At 35.0% G+C, this 18815-nt stretch overlaps 1 protein-coding gene across 1 annotated transcript; it reads right to left on the reverse strand.

The window, feature by feature from the left end:
- Window positions 1-720: 720 nt before the first annotated feature.
- LOC133325044 (uncharacterized) lies at window positions 721-11035 on the reverse strand. Its single transcript, XM_061533872.1, has 6 exons — window positions 10114-11035; window positions 9048-10052; window positions 6753-8969; window positions 6541-6683; window positions 5316-6466; window positions 721-1499 (listed from the first exon to the last, which is right to left on the reverse strand). Exons 1-6 carry the CDS (start codon window positions 11020-11022, stop codon window positions 721-723), a joined length of 6204 nt encoding a protein of 2067 aa, XP_061389856.1. The 5' UTR covers window positions 11023-11035.
- Between the last annotated feature and the right edge of the window lie 7780 nt (window positions 11036-18815).

An 18815-nucleotide genomic window follows, 5' to 3' on the forward strand; every position in this document is an offset into this window, starting at 1 on the left:
AAATATAAATGTTGTTTCATAGTAAATTCAGCGTCCATCGACCACATACCGACAACATCCTGTCTCACGCTTTCTTCTCATGTGTTGTTTTAAAACGAAAATGAAGAGTAGTGACATGTTGGAAATATGTTGGCACATCATCAGTAGCAACATATGCAAGGTTTCGTCAAAGCTTATTGTGCGGTTGGTACACACGGTGATTAATATAGTTCGTAAATATACAAAGTTTCGAATATGATGGAATGTCTCTTTATACATATAGGTCGAATGCCAGATGTATTCAAAAGAACTTTTTAAAATAATTTTGAAAGTAGTAGGAAATTTCGTAAGTATGTATATTATTGGGAATCTAATGGCAGAAACTACTAACGATATAATATTCCTTACCAACACATCCGAATTTTATTCAACACATATTTTTCATCATTTTAACTGTCGAAAATGTATGCAACCATCAGGTGACTATGTAAAAAAAGAAATTAACTCTTTATATTTATGGTGGATGTTTGCTAATTTATAATTAATACATGAAGTTGTATAATATTCTACTAGCCATATACAATCAGAACTCAACTAACATACACATACTACGATAAAACAACCACGGCATCCATCGGACAGATACGCAATATCGTACATTAGATCTAAATATAATTTATCCCACATTCAAATCCGGCGAATGATTAAAAAAAATACTTATGCTGCACACACAATATATGTTTAGACTTCTACCGTAAAAGGATCTCGCGAATGGTGTATTTTTAAATGTTTGTTGTGATTTGTTTTTGTCGTGGAACTTTTGCCACAAATTGTACATTGGAATGGCCTTTCTCCAGTGTGTATTCGTCTGTGTTCTATTAGGTAGTAGTGACGATGGAAAGATTTCTTGCACAAATCACAGGTGTACTTTTTATTCCCATGGTGTTCTCGCCTGTGACGCATATAATTGTACTTGCGTATAAATTTGCACCCGCAAACTTCACAGGTATATGGTTTGATCTGTTTGTGTGAGTTCATGTGGTTTTTGAAGTCAACTTCGCGCACAAATGCTTTGGGGCAGTGTTCACACTTAAACGGTTTGGCGGTACGATTAGCGTGCACCCACGAATGAATTTTTAAATTCCATTTGGTGGAAAATGATTTATTGCAAATCGCACAATCATATTGGGTCTCAGTTGAATGGGTAGCCATGTGAGCCTTCATGGATGCTTTGGCGAAAATTTGTTTACAAATGGGACATTCCATGGGCTCAGTGTAATCGAATTTATCTGAATGTGCGAGACGAATATGACGTCTGAGCGAATTCACGTGTACAAAACGGTCGCAGCAATGGGGACAACATTTCGGTTTCGAATCGTGTGTTTCCTTGTGCCACAAGAATCGAGCTTTTGAGGGTAAAACCTCACCACAGTAACATACGTATTCCTTTCGACGTACTACCTGTTTTGTGTGCCGTTTACGATGCTGAGTAAGATTAGAGTACCGTTTGAAGTGTTTACCTGTAAATAATAGAAACAAATCAAAAAACCAGAATAAAATTCAAATATACGATATAATTTGTAGTAATGTTTTAAACATACATACATACATATATCCCGTAAGAACTTGCTACTTTTTACTACGTTGACAAATGAAAAATAGTAAAAACTAGTAGATTCTTGCAGTACGGGCACATCCCAATTATTATTTATTTTATGATCACAATTTAGATTTAATTTCACAAAGTTGTTCTATAATGAAGAAATATATATAATACGTCAGAATTGACCACAGATGCGAGTGGGTTAGCACCAGTGTTGCCAAAACTTTGTTGATAAAAAATGCTAGATTTTGTTTGTTTAATAGTGGTCCCCTTAATTTGATATTTTGTATTCTCATTAGGTAAAATGTCCCTACCAATAACACTGTGCTACAAAATAACAAACATTTTTTTTTCAGGGGTTCTAATGTACCAATTCTGTTTATTTGGAGTCTCTGGACCACGAAAATACCTTTGGTTTTTCTGGGTCACTTTGAAAATTTATTTTATAACGGTAAATATAGAGAAAAACGTGGTTTCATGGATTTTCAATTTAAAACTCGAATAACTTATTTACTTTTTAACAGATTTATATTGTTCTTTTTTTTCTTTCGAAGAGTACAATTTTTCCTTTCAAACAAGATATATACTTGGTAAATCGGTTGAGGATTGGCTGAGTTGCAGCGGTTGAAATGTGAAAAAATACGTATAAAATGACAAAATTTACTTTTCTTCGGGCTGTACGATGAAATTATGGCATCAAGCCATATAAGTATTATTGTATTTCGGGGAAGAAAATTAAATTAGCTTTCGAAGATGATAAAAATCAGAAAAATCGGTTAAAAAATGGATGACTTATACACATTTTTGTATTGAATCTATGCATATTCTCTAAAGGAAATATGGGTCTGTATCGTTTCCTGTTACAAACCGTTATGTTTGCAACAGGCAAAGGGAAACGAGATAGACCCATAGTTCCTTTAGAGAATATGCATAGAATCAATACAAAAATGTGTATAAGTCATACATTTTTTAACCGATTTTTTTGATTTTTATCATTTTCGAAAGCTAATTTAATTTTCTTCCCCGTAATAGAATAAAACTTATATGGCTTGATATCATAATTTCATCGTACAGCCCGAAGAAAGGTAAATTTTGTCATTTTATACGTATTTTTTCACATTTCAACCGCTGTAACTCAGCCAATCCTCAACCGATTTACAAAGTATATATCTTGTTTGAAAGGAAAAATTGTACTCTTCGAAAGAAAAAAAGAATAATATAAATCTGTTAAAAAGTAAACAAGTTATTCGAGTTTTAAATTGAAAATCCATGAAACCACGTTTTTCTCTATATTTACCGTTATAAAATAAATTTTCGAAGTGACCCAGAAAAACCAAAGGTATTTTCGTGGTCCAGGGACTCCAACTAAACATATTTGGTACATTAGAACCATTGAAAAATTTTCGTGTCGCACAGTGTAATTATCGATGTGATAATTAGAGAACGGCATTTGGGGTCGTCGAGCAAGTTTTTCATTAAATTGACTATAATTTGACTTTTTATCAGTTTTTATGGGGTTTCGGAGAATGGCATATATGCAGAAAATTGTTAAGGCACATAGTACAGATATTAAAGTACTGCTCTACCTTCTTTATGTGGAAGGTTTTAGACGCATTATCTGTTTTCTCGTAGGGTAGGATATATTTATGCGGACAATTTTCTACATAGGTCTACGTTTGGACATATCCCCCATATAAAGGTTCTATCCTATTTGTGTCCTTTAAGAATTAGAAGCTTTTCCGACGAAGTGTAGGTCCATCTTTTGACATAACACCATTATAACGTGGGACGCGACCCATTTTCTGTACTCTGAAATTGCTATAATTTGGCATTCGGGATTCCCGATGAATAAATAACTCCTTTCTCCTCTCTGATTTAGGTACATGATTTTTACATTGCTCTTAATTTTCATTTTACCTAATAAACAACTTAATATCAGGCGATGCTATAGTAAGCATATGAAGTACCCGACCATTTTTTGAGACAAAATTAATACACATGGTTCAGGGTAAAAACACTTCTTACCGCCCGAACTTTAATACTTATTTACTAATGTACTGGCACTTTTTTACATTGGAAAATTAAAATCATAGCGTGAAACATAAGGACATTTTAATCCGTCAATGTGAAATCGAAATAATACCCAAAATTTCAACTAATTCCAGAAAAAAATAAAAGTGCTAAAAAAGGTGCTAGGTGCTAGGATCAATTTTTTTGGTGCTAAACGAGTTTCAAAAGTGCTAAATGTAGCACTAAAAGTGCTAAATTGCAACACTGGTTAGCACACATACTATACGCTAAGTTAGGTAATGTTGGCAACATAATAGACCGTGAGTATTCGACATCCCATTGCTTCGATCGATGCTTTCCAATAAAAACTTTCGAGCAGAAAACCCAAACTAGAATGCCAGTAAAGAAAGGATCAATGCCGGACTGGGCTGACTGTATAACACAATAAACCACTTTGATGTTATCCTTTCCACGACAGAGGGGTCTACCAACCCGAAACGACCCGAGTCTTACTCGGCCAACGACTGTCACCTCAACCCATTGTGTAAAAGCAATAGGGCTGCTACAACAACAACAACTTTGGTTTTATTCAAGTAGATTATATGAAATAATAAATGGGTGATTCCAACGGAACGGGTGTGACATTGTTACTGACTATTTTCATTATTTTGGGATATTTAATTTATAATATCAATTCACAAAGAGTGATTTAAATAGATATATTTAGTTGTTACAGACCAACATAAAAGGAAATTTAATAATATTTTAAGTAAAAAAGATATGGCTCGAATATCAACGTAACGGGTGTGACCTTAAGTTTTCATTAAATCTTGAACCGCAGCTTTGTGTATTGCATACTGCAAACTTTTTGTATGGTCCGTTAACAAAGTATATTTTTCGTGGATTGTGGATAGTATCCTGTTTATTATATACATTATTCTAAATCTTTTCCACTATTATTTTGTTTGATATAAATATATTAATTAGTAACGGGTGTGACATGCAAATGTAACGGGTGTGACACAGTCTCAATCTTCATGTGTTTACTTATTACACATGAAGATTGAGACTGTGTTAGAAGAAAAACGGAATAATGATAGAGAGCGTCACCCTTAGTTTTTCTCGTTGGGATCACCCTTAGTTTTTCTCGAATATAAAGAAGATATGTGGTTTTCTGGGTTTCTTTAACAAAAATATACGTAATTTTTGAAGCCGATAATTATATTTAAATAAAAATATTCAATGTGACCTTTTCATGAGAACGAGTTCGGAACGTGGGGGCATTTAATATGCGAGGAGGTATTCTATCCTCTGAAAACTCGATATGCGAAATTGTAGGTGCTTCGGTTGGATAATGAAGCAAGGACATTCAAAATACAGCACATTCGGGCGGTACCCTTAAATTGGGGCTATTCCAAAACATGAACCCATAACATTTTTATAGACAAATATATAATATTTGACCTGGAATATATTTAGCCAACAAATCTACCATGTTGTGAAAACAATTTGTTTTTATTTCTTACCGTTGTTACGCACACAATATCAAAAAAAGAAAATGGTGGTCCACATTACCCGAAGTTACTCTATTATTTCTTTCATCTTAAGGGATATGCAATCAGACGAAGTACATTTCAAGATATGGGCCTACTATCCCACACATCCTGAGGATGTACACATACATTATACTAATCCTTCAACAAAATTGTGATTTTGAACTTACCACAGATTTTACATTTTAATGGCGATAGACCAGAGTGCATTCGCATATGCTCGACCAAGGCGCTGCGCACCACGAACTTTTTATCACAAACAGTACAGCCGAATTCTTTCCATCCAAGGTGTCGTTTCAAGTGCAGTGAGAAGTTTTTCCATCTTTGGAATTTTTTTCCACAGGTAAAACACTCGGCTGGATGTTCAGTTAAATGAGCATCATATAACTTTACAGAGTTGAAATTTTCACGACAAACATAGCAAAAGAATATGGAGGATTTAATAAGAGTTTCATCAAACTCGGACATTCTTTGACTTTGCTTGAGAGTGGTCATGTTGTATGTAACCAACATTCGATAGAGTGTCGTTAATTTATTGGAGGGTGTTGTTACTGACAATGTTTGACAATGGTTTACTGGTACCAAAGACAAATTATTCTTATCGTCCTCAACATATTCAGTTTTTGCACTCAAATCAGCAGTGATATGTTCATAAGCACCAGCGTCGCGTTGGATATTTTCATTTTCGATTTTTATGATGCCTTGCTTAAAATCGCCATCTGAATTTATACCTGATGCTACTGCCATCACATTGGTTCCTCTACTTGTGGTAGCAATGGAAACAGGATCTGCCATAGGTACGGCTACTCCATTAGTTAAACACACAAGTCGTCTGTTTTGACGTACATAATTGTGAGCGTCCACTAAATGAGCATTTCGGTCTTTAAGTTTTGAATATTTGGCATTACAGTGGCCGCACTCATATATTTTAGTACGAATTCTCTGCTGTTGTTGTGATCCATTCGAAGAAGGTGTTGCTTCGAGTGCCTCAGCGGTCGATGGTCCAGCCAAGAGCGCTGAGGATGTACTGGGTAAAGGCTCTTGTGGAATATTATAATCCATGGGCTGCATTTCCACATGTCCTTCCATAAGTTGTTGCGAAGTGATGGTTGACGTTGGCTGTAATCGTCTTGAACCAGTTGTCAAAGTTTTTCCATCTTGAGAATTACGTTTTCTGCGTTTTCTCACTTTGGCTGATGTCGAGGGCATAACATCCATATTGCAATTATCATTGGAATTTTGAGAGAACATGGTTAATCCGCTACTCGCACAGTTCCCAGCCACGACTGCACTATCATCCGTAGGTAGACGGAAATCAAAACTAGAATTTAAATGAAATACGTAGATAGAAACATGTTACTAAGTATAATGCAAACCAAATGAAGGATTAAACACCTTTTTGTTCTGTCCGTTTGAGAAGTCGTGGAGGCGCTTAAATCTTGAACAGTAAAGTATTCTTCGTGGTTCCAGCCATTATCCTGTTGAAAAATTCCGGGAAAAGTGGTTTTAAAGAATCGTGCTGAAATGTCTCCGTAAATCTGTGGAAAACATGTTTAAAAAAATTTAAGTAAGATGAAATGTTTGGCTGAAATACTTTAAAAACTTACCGGTTGGCTCCAAGAATTATCAATGTCACAATTGCTTTCCTGCTCGGAAATCTCGCCTTTAGCGGGCATTTTTTCATCAGTACGTATATTTAGGGTGCCTGCAGTCGAGCAGATACCAGCCATGCTATTTTCCGTGAACGAGCAAGATGTTGACGATGATGGGGGAGGCGGAGGTGGTACAATTGCTTTTTCACTACCCGTAGAACTTCCTGCAACGGCCTCAGCAGTTCGTTCACGCTTACATTCGTCCAGGTCCAAGTATTTTCCAACTTCATTTGCATTTGTTGCTGCATTGCATTCAGCAACAGGTATATGTACATTTGGTTGGTTTGATGAGGGTCCTGCTTCTGCAGTCGTTTGGTAATTATGGTACCATTGACTTTGATTCGTTGTTGCAGCTGTCTGCTGTTGGTTGTAATCTGAATAATTTTTGCTGGAAGATGAATCATCTAATACCATTGATGAACTTGCCGTATGGTTGCTCCCAGTAGAGTTGTAGTACATTGCACACATTTGCTGTGTTGAATTCTTTACGTCCCCTGTTTGATCATTTGAAACGTGGCTGTTATTATTGTTGTTACAGAGATAGTTAAAAGGAAAATCTGGAAATATTTCAGAACAATCATTATTTTCGCTAGACGGGTGAGAGTGGTGAGAAGTAGACGTGGAAGTTTTATTATTTTCTTCGATTTTGCCAATAGTTTCGACGTGCGATGAGTGTGCCGGCTGAGTCACAGCTGCCGAATGCAAGTTTTTACCATCAGAATCAACATTTTTTGCAGCGTTCACCTCGTTTATCCTCTGATTCTTCGAAAAGAGCGAAGACGATGATGGAAATGTTTGCGTATTTGCAGTTGTCAGCGCCTTTTTGGATGTTGCAAAATCATAAAGAACTCGGGCGTCCTCGTTTACGTTATTTTCAACTTTCATATCGGTTATAGCTGTCGAAACACTCGTTTCTTGAATGCACGGCTTCTCCGGTTTGCACAACATAATTGGCTCTTTAGAAGTAAGTTGTTGTTCCAAAATACTGCTATAACCAGTTTGTTGTTGACACTGATTATATTCAAAAGCTATCGAAGCTATGGGTTCGTTCTTCACCTGAACTTCAGTCTCGCTGACGGATTTTTCTTGAGTACGCATCATTATTTTATTATATTCTTCTAGAGCTTTGGCAGAAGTCGATGGTTGTTGATCGTCCATGTTCGATTCAGCGGATGAGGGCTTTGAGGATTTTGGTTTAATGACAAGCTTTTTTGGCCCCTTGCGTCCCAATCCGTTTAGTCCTAATGAATTATTTTTATTCTGTCCACTTGTAGGTGCATTCCTCTGATGTTGAGATAAATCTTCCGCCTCGGTTATATTTGTATTACAATCTGAAATATTTTCATTAGATCTATTCGTGGTCTCTTGTGAATTGTGTTTCGTTTGCTGAGGATTTTGTAGACTAGTTGTTGCCATACGTATAACACTGGTAACTTGACTGGAGTTTTGTATTAATGATGATGATTTTAATTTATTATCTGGAACATTTTCTAAAACCTGAGGCTTCTTTTCATCCTTTTCCAGTACTGTTTGATCGTCTAAGCTTATATTATTGCATTTACTACTTGTACTACTACAGCTAGGATTATCAGTTAAATCTTCAGTCTCTTGTTTGTTGGCCTTCAATGGTGTAGGTGGTAGTGGGTGTTGTTCTACAGTATCAGCTGTCGTCGAGGCATATTCGTCCATCGGCTCCTCTTTTTCAATTTTCACTAACGGTATGGGTGCAATGGCTGTGAAAGTTCTGCGCTGTGCTGCGACCTTGCTTGAAGCGATAATATTACCAACCAAATCTAAATACTCATTCAAGTTTAGCTGAACGTCGCTCAAAACGGTAATAGTATTTTTTGATGATTTTTTGCGTGTGGTGTTACTATTTTGGTGTACTGCCGAATTACTTGATGTATTAGAACTAGAGGTTGCCGAAACCGAATGTGTTTCGGAATTAACTGGAGAATGTTGGGCACGCGACGCAGATGCTGAAGTTGATGGAATTGGCGGCGGTGCTTGTTCATTTATCTTTGTCTTCTCGGTGGTATTTTTGTTCGATTGTCCATTTTTTTCGTGTGAAATAAATTCCTCCTCGTCGCTGTCGCTCGAAATACTAACAAAATCTTCAACCTCATTATCCGATGACGTTGAGTTTTCGCTCTTCGATTTCCTACTTTCCGACTTATTATCAATTGAAATTTTATTAGAATTTATTGTTTGTAGGTTGTTGTCGTTCTTCGTCATTTGAGAAGACGTGACTTTTTTCTTCGGACACGCCTTTGTATTGACGTCTTCTTTCGATTCTTCTTGATTAACTTCATTATTATTACAGCTATTCGCATTATTTCCATTTACAGAACTCTCTGCTTTGTCATCATCTTCGTCGTCATCGGCATCGTCGTGAATGTGTAAAACACTAGGTGGAGATTGGTATATGCGTTCAATTACTGAAAACTCGCCGTTATCTTTTTCAACACATTCAACAATATGCTTTGGTGTTTCCTGGACAATAAAATCACCGTTATCCCTTTCTAGGTAATGGGCCACTGGAGATTCCGCATATCTTAATACAGATGATGACGTGGAAGGCGATGCAGCAGCTAATAATGCCGCGAATGGAGAATTTGTAGGACGACTTAATGTTGAAGCTGCAACAGCAGCCATTGATGCAGATGCTACCGATGGTGAGATGCCCACATGGGTCTGTACAGAATGAGCAATTTGTACAGACGAGGCAGTAGAAGTCATTGTAGAAGCTTTGACCGTTTTATTTTGTTTGTCGTTAGCCGTAGTAGAATTGTTATACTGATTTGGATTTTCTTCAGTTAAAATAATTTGTTCTTGGTTCTGATGTTGCTGATGCGAGGCTAAAAAATATTTTCCTTGTTGATGTTGCTGTTGGGCATTACTAGTTTGTCTTGATGTATTTTGAGACGATATAGCTGAAGATGTTGTCGGTGGAATGTCATTTGTTTTTGAAAACAAATGCTTTGTGGCCATTGGCGGAGGTGGAGGCGGTACGTTGCCATGCATTCTAATATGTTGTTGGTGTGAAGATGCCTGCTGCTGATGTAAATTATGCTGCTGATGCAGAATTGTATCCGTATATGCGGTAATAGACGTGTGTTGATGTTGTCCAGCAAACTGACCACTTAATTGGTGCTTATTCTGAGATCTGATTTGACTAATGGCTGTTCCATAGGCCGGTGGGGGTTTCTGATGATGGTGTTGCAATTGCGATGGTGGTTGATAGTTATTGAAAAGCTGGAAAAAAATTAAAATATATTTTAGAAGAAAAAAAGCAGAATGAAAAAGGAAATCTTACCTGCAGGGGTGGTGGAGGTGGTAGACCTGAGGCATAAATGACTTTCATATCTTGTTGATGCTGAGGTGGGGGCTGATGATGTGCAGCATAAATATGTGTTTGCCGAGCGTGGGAATTATGATGTTGTTGAGAATTCGTCAACTGCTGCGTCTGTATTGTTTGAAATCCTGATTGTATTGACTGGGATGACATTGTCTGAGGTATAGGTGGAGGCGGTGGTAAAATTGTGCGTGAAATATCTGCGTGTTGTCCATGGGGAGCTGGTGGAGGCGGCATTTGCTGATGTTGCTGACTCCCTGCAGAACGCTGTTGGTTTTGAAAACGATGATTCCCAAATATACCGAAATTTGGATCGGTGTTTGTTGTAATCTCATTCGAGTTTGTATATGACCGATGTGTTTGAACGTACACTTCATTAACACTTTCCTTTGCAATTTGTTCTTTACTCACGGCTGATAAATCTTCTAATTTCAAACCTGGTTTAGAAGGAGCCATGGAATCATTTCTACTATTTTCTGTGATGTGTGCATTCGAAAAATTTAAAACGTTGTTTGAATTCTGGCTTGTGCTGCTACTTTGGTTGGAAAGCGAACAAATGCTTGCGGAACTGCTTATACTTGCGTTGCAGCTGTTACTGGTGCTTATTATATTCGAATCATTAATTTTCTCAGTCGATGTTAAAGATTTATCTTCCTGTTCTGTTGGCACCTTCTTCGACTCAGCACTGCTACTTGTACCCTTCAACATGGATGCTAATGCTGCTGTACCTCCTCCTCCACCGCCAGATATGGTCATTTGTACTAATGCTCTTATCACCTGCTCCTTTGGATGTGTCTCTAAATGATCTGAGAGATTCATACCTGCATGCAGGTATAATGTGCATACTGGACACTGAACGTTCTCCCCCATTTTTAAATTGTGTGTGGTTTTCTTTGCTTACTTGAAGAATGTATTACTCTGGTCACACTGAGTATATCATTAGATACGATTGGCTACTGTCTATCATAACCACTCATGTTCAGTGACTAACATGATTTTTTGTTGAACACAAAATGTCTGTAAAATAAAAAATCCATTTATTGTTAAAAATATATGCAAAATTTATTGCTAAAGGATTGATGATATTGTTCAGAATATCTTTCTAGAATAGTCTTTAATTCTATATTTTGAAAATTTGTAGTTAGTCGCGAAGAGATGACTGGGACAGTACCAATCAGACCCTATCAATTTGGAAGAACGGAATTCACAAATGATTATAATTGGCATTGTAGACTCAGGATATCTTTTTAATCTTGCGAATCTACAACAACAACAAAATACATAGAAGTTTAGTTTACAACAAGATTCACATTTACTCTACAAAAAATTATTAAAAACTAAAATTATTAAAAACTAAAATTATTAAAAACTAAAATTATTAAAAACTGTTAGTTTCATGTCTTGCTAAGTTTCATGGCTTTGCTAAGTATAGTATTCTTAAAAGGGTGTGGAACAGCTGATTGTTGTGAGTTTTATTTTGCGTATATTTTAGAAAGTAGGAATAATGAAACTGAAAATAAAAGAGGGAGTGACGTTAAAGTCTAGATTTTGTTAGATTATTTGTAGGAGCATCTCCATTTTAAGGTATGTAATTGCTTACATCAATGCAGAGAATTGGAGGAAGACCCAAGACGAACATTACGTGCTTAAAACTTACATGTCCCATTTAGGAGATTTTGAAACCCACCTGATTTTAGTTTTTTACGTACCGAATCTAATGATCCCAGTCATGTTCAGATTCGCGCAACAAAACGGCGTATGTAGGTACTTTGAATGTAGGAAAATCTGCAAAATCATATTCTGACAATTTCGCGTATATAATGACATTTTCTTGGAATTGTTTTTACACACATACAATCCTTTATAAATATATTTGAGAAACCGCGAAACGTGAATATTATGCGTAGTTTATCCAAAATACAGTGAGTCACAGTCAAAAGTATGCACTTGGGTTTTTCATTATACGAAAATAGCCAATATTTATATAAATTCTTCTTAACCCTTTGTGGCCCAATGTTGCCCACAGGCAACAAAATGTTTTAGAGAAGAGGGTAAATTTGTGTACAGTACTAATTTGTGTATACAGTCCAAATTATTTAAATCGCTTCGTATTCAAATTGTACAAATTCTACCCTCAGAATTATTTTTGATTCTTGTAAAATTGAATATAGAGAATAATTTAAAATGATTTTTCTGACAATTTTGCATTTGGTTTTCTTGATATTGGACTTTATTTTTTCCGAAAGAATGTACTGTATCTCCCGAATGCAAGGATATATCGATGTCAAATTTTGTGCATATTCTATTTAGGATAGTTGCATTAAATCTGTGAACAGAAATTTGTTCTAAGTTTGCGGAAAAAAATTCGGGGCTCAAAGGGTTAAAAAATTATTGTTGCACAAAAACAATTTTAACATCACAGAAGTATAACCGGTTTTATTTAAAACCTAATAATGGTTAAAAGTCAATCTTCTCATGGAATATCAAGTTAAACATTGCATCAGACATTTTTACACTTTACGCGTGAGTTTGCATATTTGGATAGCCATCGTAAGAATTTGATACCATGGAAGGTCACACAACTATTGCCGAGAGAAATTTAGTTCTTCGCCATGCTAAATTAGGAACATTTCAACGGAAAATAGCGGAAATACTAAATAGGCACAAAACAGAGAATCGAATTTGCAACAAACCGAAAACCAGCAAGAAAAAAATATTCAATATATGAGACGAAAAGTGAGTAATTTTGGTTTTTCAGAGTTGCACCGAAAAACCCCCTAATAGGTAAATAAAATAGGTAAATTTGAAAACGAAAAGAAGGAATTTTTATGTTTGAAATCTGTTATTATTATTTATTTTTAAAGACAATTTACCCATCTTTCTAGCCCATTTTGTATTGGTACAAGAAAACAACATGGAAAAAGTACATAAATTAAATATTAACAATTAAATTAAAATCCCAATAGCGTTCTCTCTTAGGAACACTTATTATCAGTTAATAAAAACCTATAGAAGTATAGATATCTAAAAAAGAACAACATACAAAACATATTAACTTTTTATACATCACTTACCGTTAAGTAAATATTAAATATTATAATATTTATTAAAGTGATTAACTTTATAATAATGCTCTAATAGCTTTATTATAACTTTTAGTACTTAACGGAAATTTCTTTAACCCTTTGAGCCCCGAATTCTTAGAACAAATTTCTGTTCACAGATTTAATACAACTATCCTAAATAGGATATGCACAAAATTTGACATCGCTACATCCTTGCATTCGGGAGACACAGTACATTCTTTCGGGAAAATTAAAGCCTAATATCAAGAAAACCAAATGCAAAATCGACAGAAAAATCATTTTAAATTATTCTCTATATTCATTTTTACAAGAATCGAAAATAATTCTGATGGCAGAATTCATACAATTTGAACACGAAGCGATTTAAATAATTTGGACTGTATACTCAAATTAGTACTGTACACAAATTTACCCTCTTCTCTATATTGAAAAGCTCATAACTTTACCATGGTACAATTATAAAAGGTAACAGCAAATCCCAGCTGATTTGATTCCAACGTAATACTAGTGTCAATATGAAGTTGACAAATTATGTTTTTAAAAATCACCCAACGGGAAAATTGGGAACGCATACAATTTGAAATTGTTCTTCTTTAAATATGCTCCCGTATTTAATTTACTCAATCTGCCTGCTGGGAAAGTTTGAGGAACCTAATCTTTCTTCATTGAATAACTCGCAATTCCCTGCATTTTCATATGTGTTACACATATAAGTGGCAATAGCTCAATTATAGGAAGGATGTGGAAGCGACAGAAATATAAATTTGATAGATTTTCATTCATGTGTTTCAAATTTTATTTTGAGGATTCGAAAATATTTCATTTTCAAAATAAATATAATTTATTTGATTGTTTACATTTTTCTGTCAAATGATGTTGACACTAGTACAACTTACAAAAACAAATTTCCATGTGGTTGTTGTATCGTTTCTTGTACAACAACACTTGCTGTTACCTTCTATTATTATACCATGTAACTTTACCAAAATTTTGAATTTCTTTGATTTTTCTTTTGATATGTGTCGTCCATAATCAGGTCTTGGCATATAAAATCCAAATAATATATATCTACTAGATCCATATTAAATATAGATACATATTAAAGCTCTAAACCTTTTGTTGCCTGTGGGCAACAATGGGCCACTAAGGGTTAATGAAGGTAGCAAACATTCATAAAGACGTGCAACTCTGACATGAAACAATTGACTTACATAATAGCTTTGGCGTGGAAATGGTGAAAAAATTTAACGTGTTTACGTCGGATGGACCAAGTAAGGTATGACGCAGGGCGTATAAATCCGTTGACCCTAAGCACACAATTCCGACAGTAAAGCACGAAGGAGGCTCTGAAATGGTATAGGGCTGTATAAGCGCTGCCGGAGTAGTAAATTTCGTTTTTATTGAATAGAATTATGTATAAGATTTATTATTTAACACTAGAAAGCCGAAGTCGGTCATTTTGACCGCTTTCCAATTTCAAGTACAAAAGCAACTGTACATTTAATGACACTTTTTTTTAAATTTGGTGACTTTTTGTACCTCATAGAATTACGTTTATTATAAAAAATTCACCAAATTTTAAAAAAAGTGTCATTAAATGCACAGTTGCTTTTGTACTTGAAATTGGAAAGCGGTCAAAATTACCGCCTTCGGCGTTCTAGTGCTATACATTCTAAAAGATAATTTGAAATTTAGTGCTAAAAAATGGGATTGGAAACAACATTTAATTTTTTTCAAGATAAAACCCCAAACACAAGTCCCAAGGTTTATTCATAGCCGGCAAGCTCAGCTGAAGCTTTCATTGACTGTAAAAATCAATTGCTTGAGGAATAAATGAACAAAAATATATTTATTCGTACCAAAATATACATGCAAAATATAACGTTTTTGTGAAAAATATTTTGAGTTTATCCTGTTCTGGTTGGTATGTCGCGGTTAAAAAGTTGACAACAAGAGAAGTCTAAGGCATGAATTCACCACCCTGTAAGCTATGTTTATCATTGAGGGTCGTACCTAATTTCTTAAGTATGCGTACGATTTATTCACCTTAAAAAATAAATACATGTATTTCAATGAATGTTACCCAAATACGCATTGCGTATCAAAATATAAAGTTGAAAATGTTCAATATTGACAATGCGTATTTTGGATTTTTTGTTTTTTGAAAATAGAATTCCAGTCATTGAAAATTTAGTTTATCTATAAATGTAAACATTTTTCGGTTAATTAAGAAAATATTTTCATCCATTTTTCGCTATTTTCAATTGACACACAAGCAAATATGGTCCTTGCGTATTTGGGTAATACGGACGTTCAACAAACCCTATAAAGGTGAGAAGGTGGGTATTTTAGTACGCAACGCACTGAATTAGGTACGGGCCTACTAACTACTACTAACTACGTTACCTAAATTCCAACGAGGCGTATAGAAATATTCAACTTCCCCACTATGGTAAAATGTTTATAAAATGATTTGTTTCCCTTTTACTAAATTTACTATTAAAATAGTATTGGAACAAACCAATATTTTTGTTAAAGAAAACAGGAAAACCACATTTTGTGCTAAAAATGTTCAAATCACACATTTACAATCAGAGCTTAACTAGATTTACAACATTGTAATTATTTATTCAAAACCATGTTTGATATCGGGGTAATTTTTATACCCTTCACCACACTGTGGTACAGGGTATTATGTCTTTGTGCATATGTTTGTAACAGGCAAAAGGAAACGAGATAGACCCATGGTTCCTTTTGAGAATATGCATAGAATCACTTTCTAAGTCGATTTAAGCATGTCCGTCCGTCCGTCTGTCTGTCTGTCCATGTATTTTTGTGAGCAAAGTACAGGTCGCATTTATGATCCGAATTGGATGAAATTTGGCACAGCTCATTTGTTTGGCCCAAGGACGAACCCTATTGAAATTGGGAAAAATCGGTTCAGATTTAGATATAGCTCCCATATATATTTTCGTCCGATTTAATGTAAATGGTGTACCAAAGTCCATATATATCTTTCGATTTGGACGAAATTTGGTACAACGTACTGGATTGGGCCTAGAGTGATGTCTGCCAAGTTTCGTGAAAATCGGTCCAGATTTAGATATAGCTCCCATATATAGTTTCGTCCGATTTCATGTAAATGGTGTACCAAAGTCCCTATATATATTTTGATAGGCACGAAATTTTGCATAACGTACTGAATTGAGCCTAAAGTGATGTCTGCCAAGTTTCGTGAAAATCGGTCTAGATTTAGATATAGCTCACATATATAGTTTCGCCCGATTTCATGTAAATGGTGCACCAAAGTCCCTATATATATTTCGATATGCACGAAATTTTGCATAACGTACAGAATTGAGCCTAAAGTGATGTCTGCAAAATTTCGTGAAAATCGGTCCAGATTTAGATATAGCTACCATATATATTTTCGTCCGATTTCATGTAAATTGTGCACCAAAGTCCCTATATATCTTTCGATTTGCACGAAATTTGACATAACGTACTGAATGGGGCCTAGAGTGATGTCTACCAAATTTTGTGAAAATCGGTCCAGATTTAGATATAGCTCCTATATATAGTTTCGTCCGATTTACTGTAAATAGTGTACCAAAGTCCCTATATATCTCTCGATTTGCACGAAATTTGGTATAACGTACTGAATTGGGCCTAGAGTGATGACTGCCAAATTTCGTGAAAATCGGTCTAGATTTAGGTATAGTTCCCATATATAGTTTCGTCCGATTTCATGTAAATGGTGCACCAAAATCCCTATATATCTTTCGAATGGCACGAAATTTGACATAACGTACTGAATTGAGCCTAGAATTATGTCTGACAAGTTTCGAGAAAATCGGTATAGATTTAGATATAGCTCCCATATATAATTTCGTCCGATTTCATGTAAATGCTGCACCAAAGTCCCTGTATATCTTCAGATTTTCACGAAATTTGGTATAACGTACTGAATTGAGCCTAGAATGATGTCTGATATGTTTCGTGAAAATCGGTCCAGATTTAGATATAGCTCCCATATATAGTTTCGTCCGATTTCATGTAAATGGTGCACCAAAGTCCCATATATCTTTCGATTTGCACGAAATTTGGCATAACTTACTGAATTGATGCTGGAATGATGTGTGCTGAGTTTCGTGAAAATCGATTCAGATTTCGACATATATATTTTCGTCCGATTTAATCTAAATAATGTACCAAGTTCCTACGTTGCATAGCGTTTTGAATTTAATCCAGAATAATGTGTGCCATGTTTAGTGAAAATCGGTTGAGATTTAGATGTAGCTCCCTTATATTATAGATTGATTTTAAGTAATTGACGCACCAAGGAACCAATATATGGTTGATAAGAACTAAATGTACTGAAATCAGTATAGCCTAACCTGTGACAAGTTTCGTTGAAATCGGTTCATATTTGGATATAGAATCCATATATAAGTAAATTGTGCATAAAACTCCTCATATTTGTTAGATTGACATCAAATTTTGCACAACGTACAAAATTGATTATAGAATAACGTAGTTGGTTTTTCTAGAAGTACAGACCTAGCCCAACAGATGACCTTTAGATATTTGTTTGAAGTCGATTTACATACTTTTGTTCCATTGTAACAAACGAATGATAGCATGGTACAATCATAAAAGGTAACAGCAAATCCCAGCTGATTTGATTCCAACGTAATACTAGTGTCAATATGAATTTGACAAATTATGTTTTTAAAAATCACCCAACAGGAAAATTGGGAACGCATACAATTTGAAATTGTTCTTTATTAAATGTGCAGCTGTATTCAATTTACTCAATCTGCCTGCTGGGAAAGTTTGAGGAAGCAAATCTTTCTTCAAGGAATAACTCGCTATTCCCAGCATTTTCATATGTGTTACACATATATATGGCAATGGCTCAATTGTAGGATAGAAATATAAATTTGATAGATTTTCATTCATGTTTTTCAATTTTTATTTTGATGATAATTTGTTTGTTTGTTTACATTTTTCTGTCAAATGAGTTGACACTAGTAGAACTTACAACAACAAATTTCCATGTGGTTGTTGTATCGTTTTTTGTACAACAACACTTGCTGTTACCTTCTATTATTATACCATGGAATGATAGATAGATAGAATGATAGTTTATGGATAGATCTAGGTCGTTTCACATGTAGATAAATATCACATATTTTATTTCATACAATTTCATGATAATAGTCCTGTTTAATATAGTGGTGAAGGGTATCATATAGTCGGCCCCGTCCGACTTTACTACTTTCCTTACTGGTTTTAGATATGGGGGTGGTCCACATTAAACGCATAGTCCACATTACCCGAAGTAACTCTATGGACTTCTCGGAAATTATTCACGTATTAGGAGTTTTTGGGTACTTCAATTTAACATTTAGTACATCTTAGCCGTCATGGCATAATTGCACAAGGTAGTCTCATATGATTCCAATTTTTTCATAATTTTAATTTTGACAACACTACAAACAAAATACACAAAACGAATTGCCAGACAATTGCCTTTACGAGCAATTTTTTTTCCATTTCTGTACCCCTGAAATA

The sequence above is a fragment of the Musca vetustissima genome, unplaced genomic scaffold (assembly GCF_032173495.1).
Source record: "Musca vetustissima isolate MV318-11 ecotype Yass unplaced genomic scaffold, APGP_CSIRO_Mvet_v1 utg38984, whole genome shotgun sequence".
Lineage (NCBI taxonomy): Eukaryota > Metazoa > Arthropoda > Insecta > Diptera > Muscidae > Musca > Musca vetustissima.

Coding starts and splice junctions, on each gene's coding strand:
- LOC133325044 (XM_061533872.1), bottom strand. CDS start 11,022: ATGGGGGAGAACGTTCAGTGTCCAGTATGCACATTATACCTGCATGCA. Junction 6,684..6,752: donor ATAATTCTTGGAGCCAACCG/GTAAGTTTTTAA, acceptor TGTTTTCCACAG/ATTTACGGAGACATTTCAGC. Junction 1,500..5,315: donor ATTAAAATGTAAAATCTGTG/GTAAGTTCAAAA, acceptor TATTATTTACAG/GTAAACACTTCAAACGGTAC.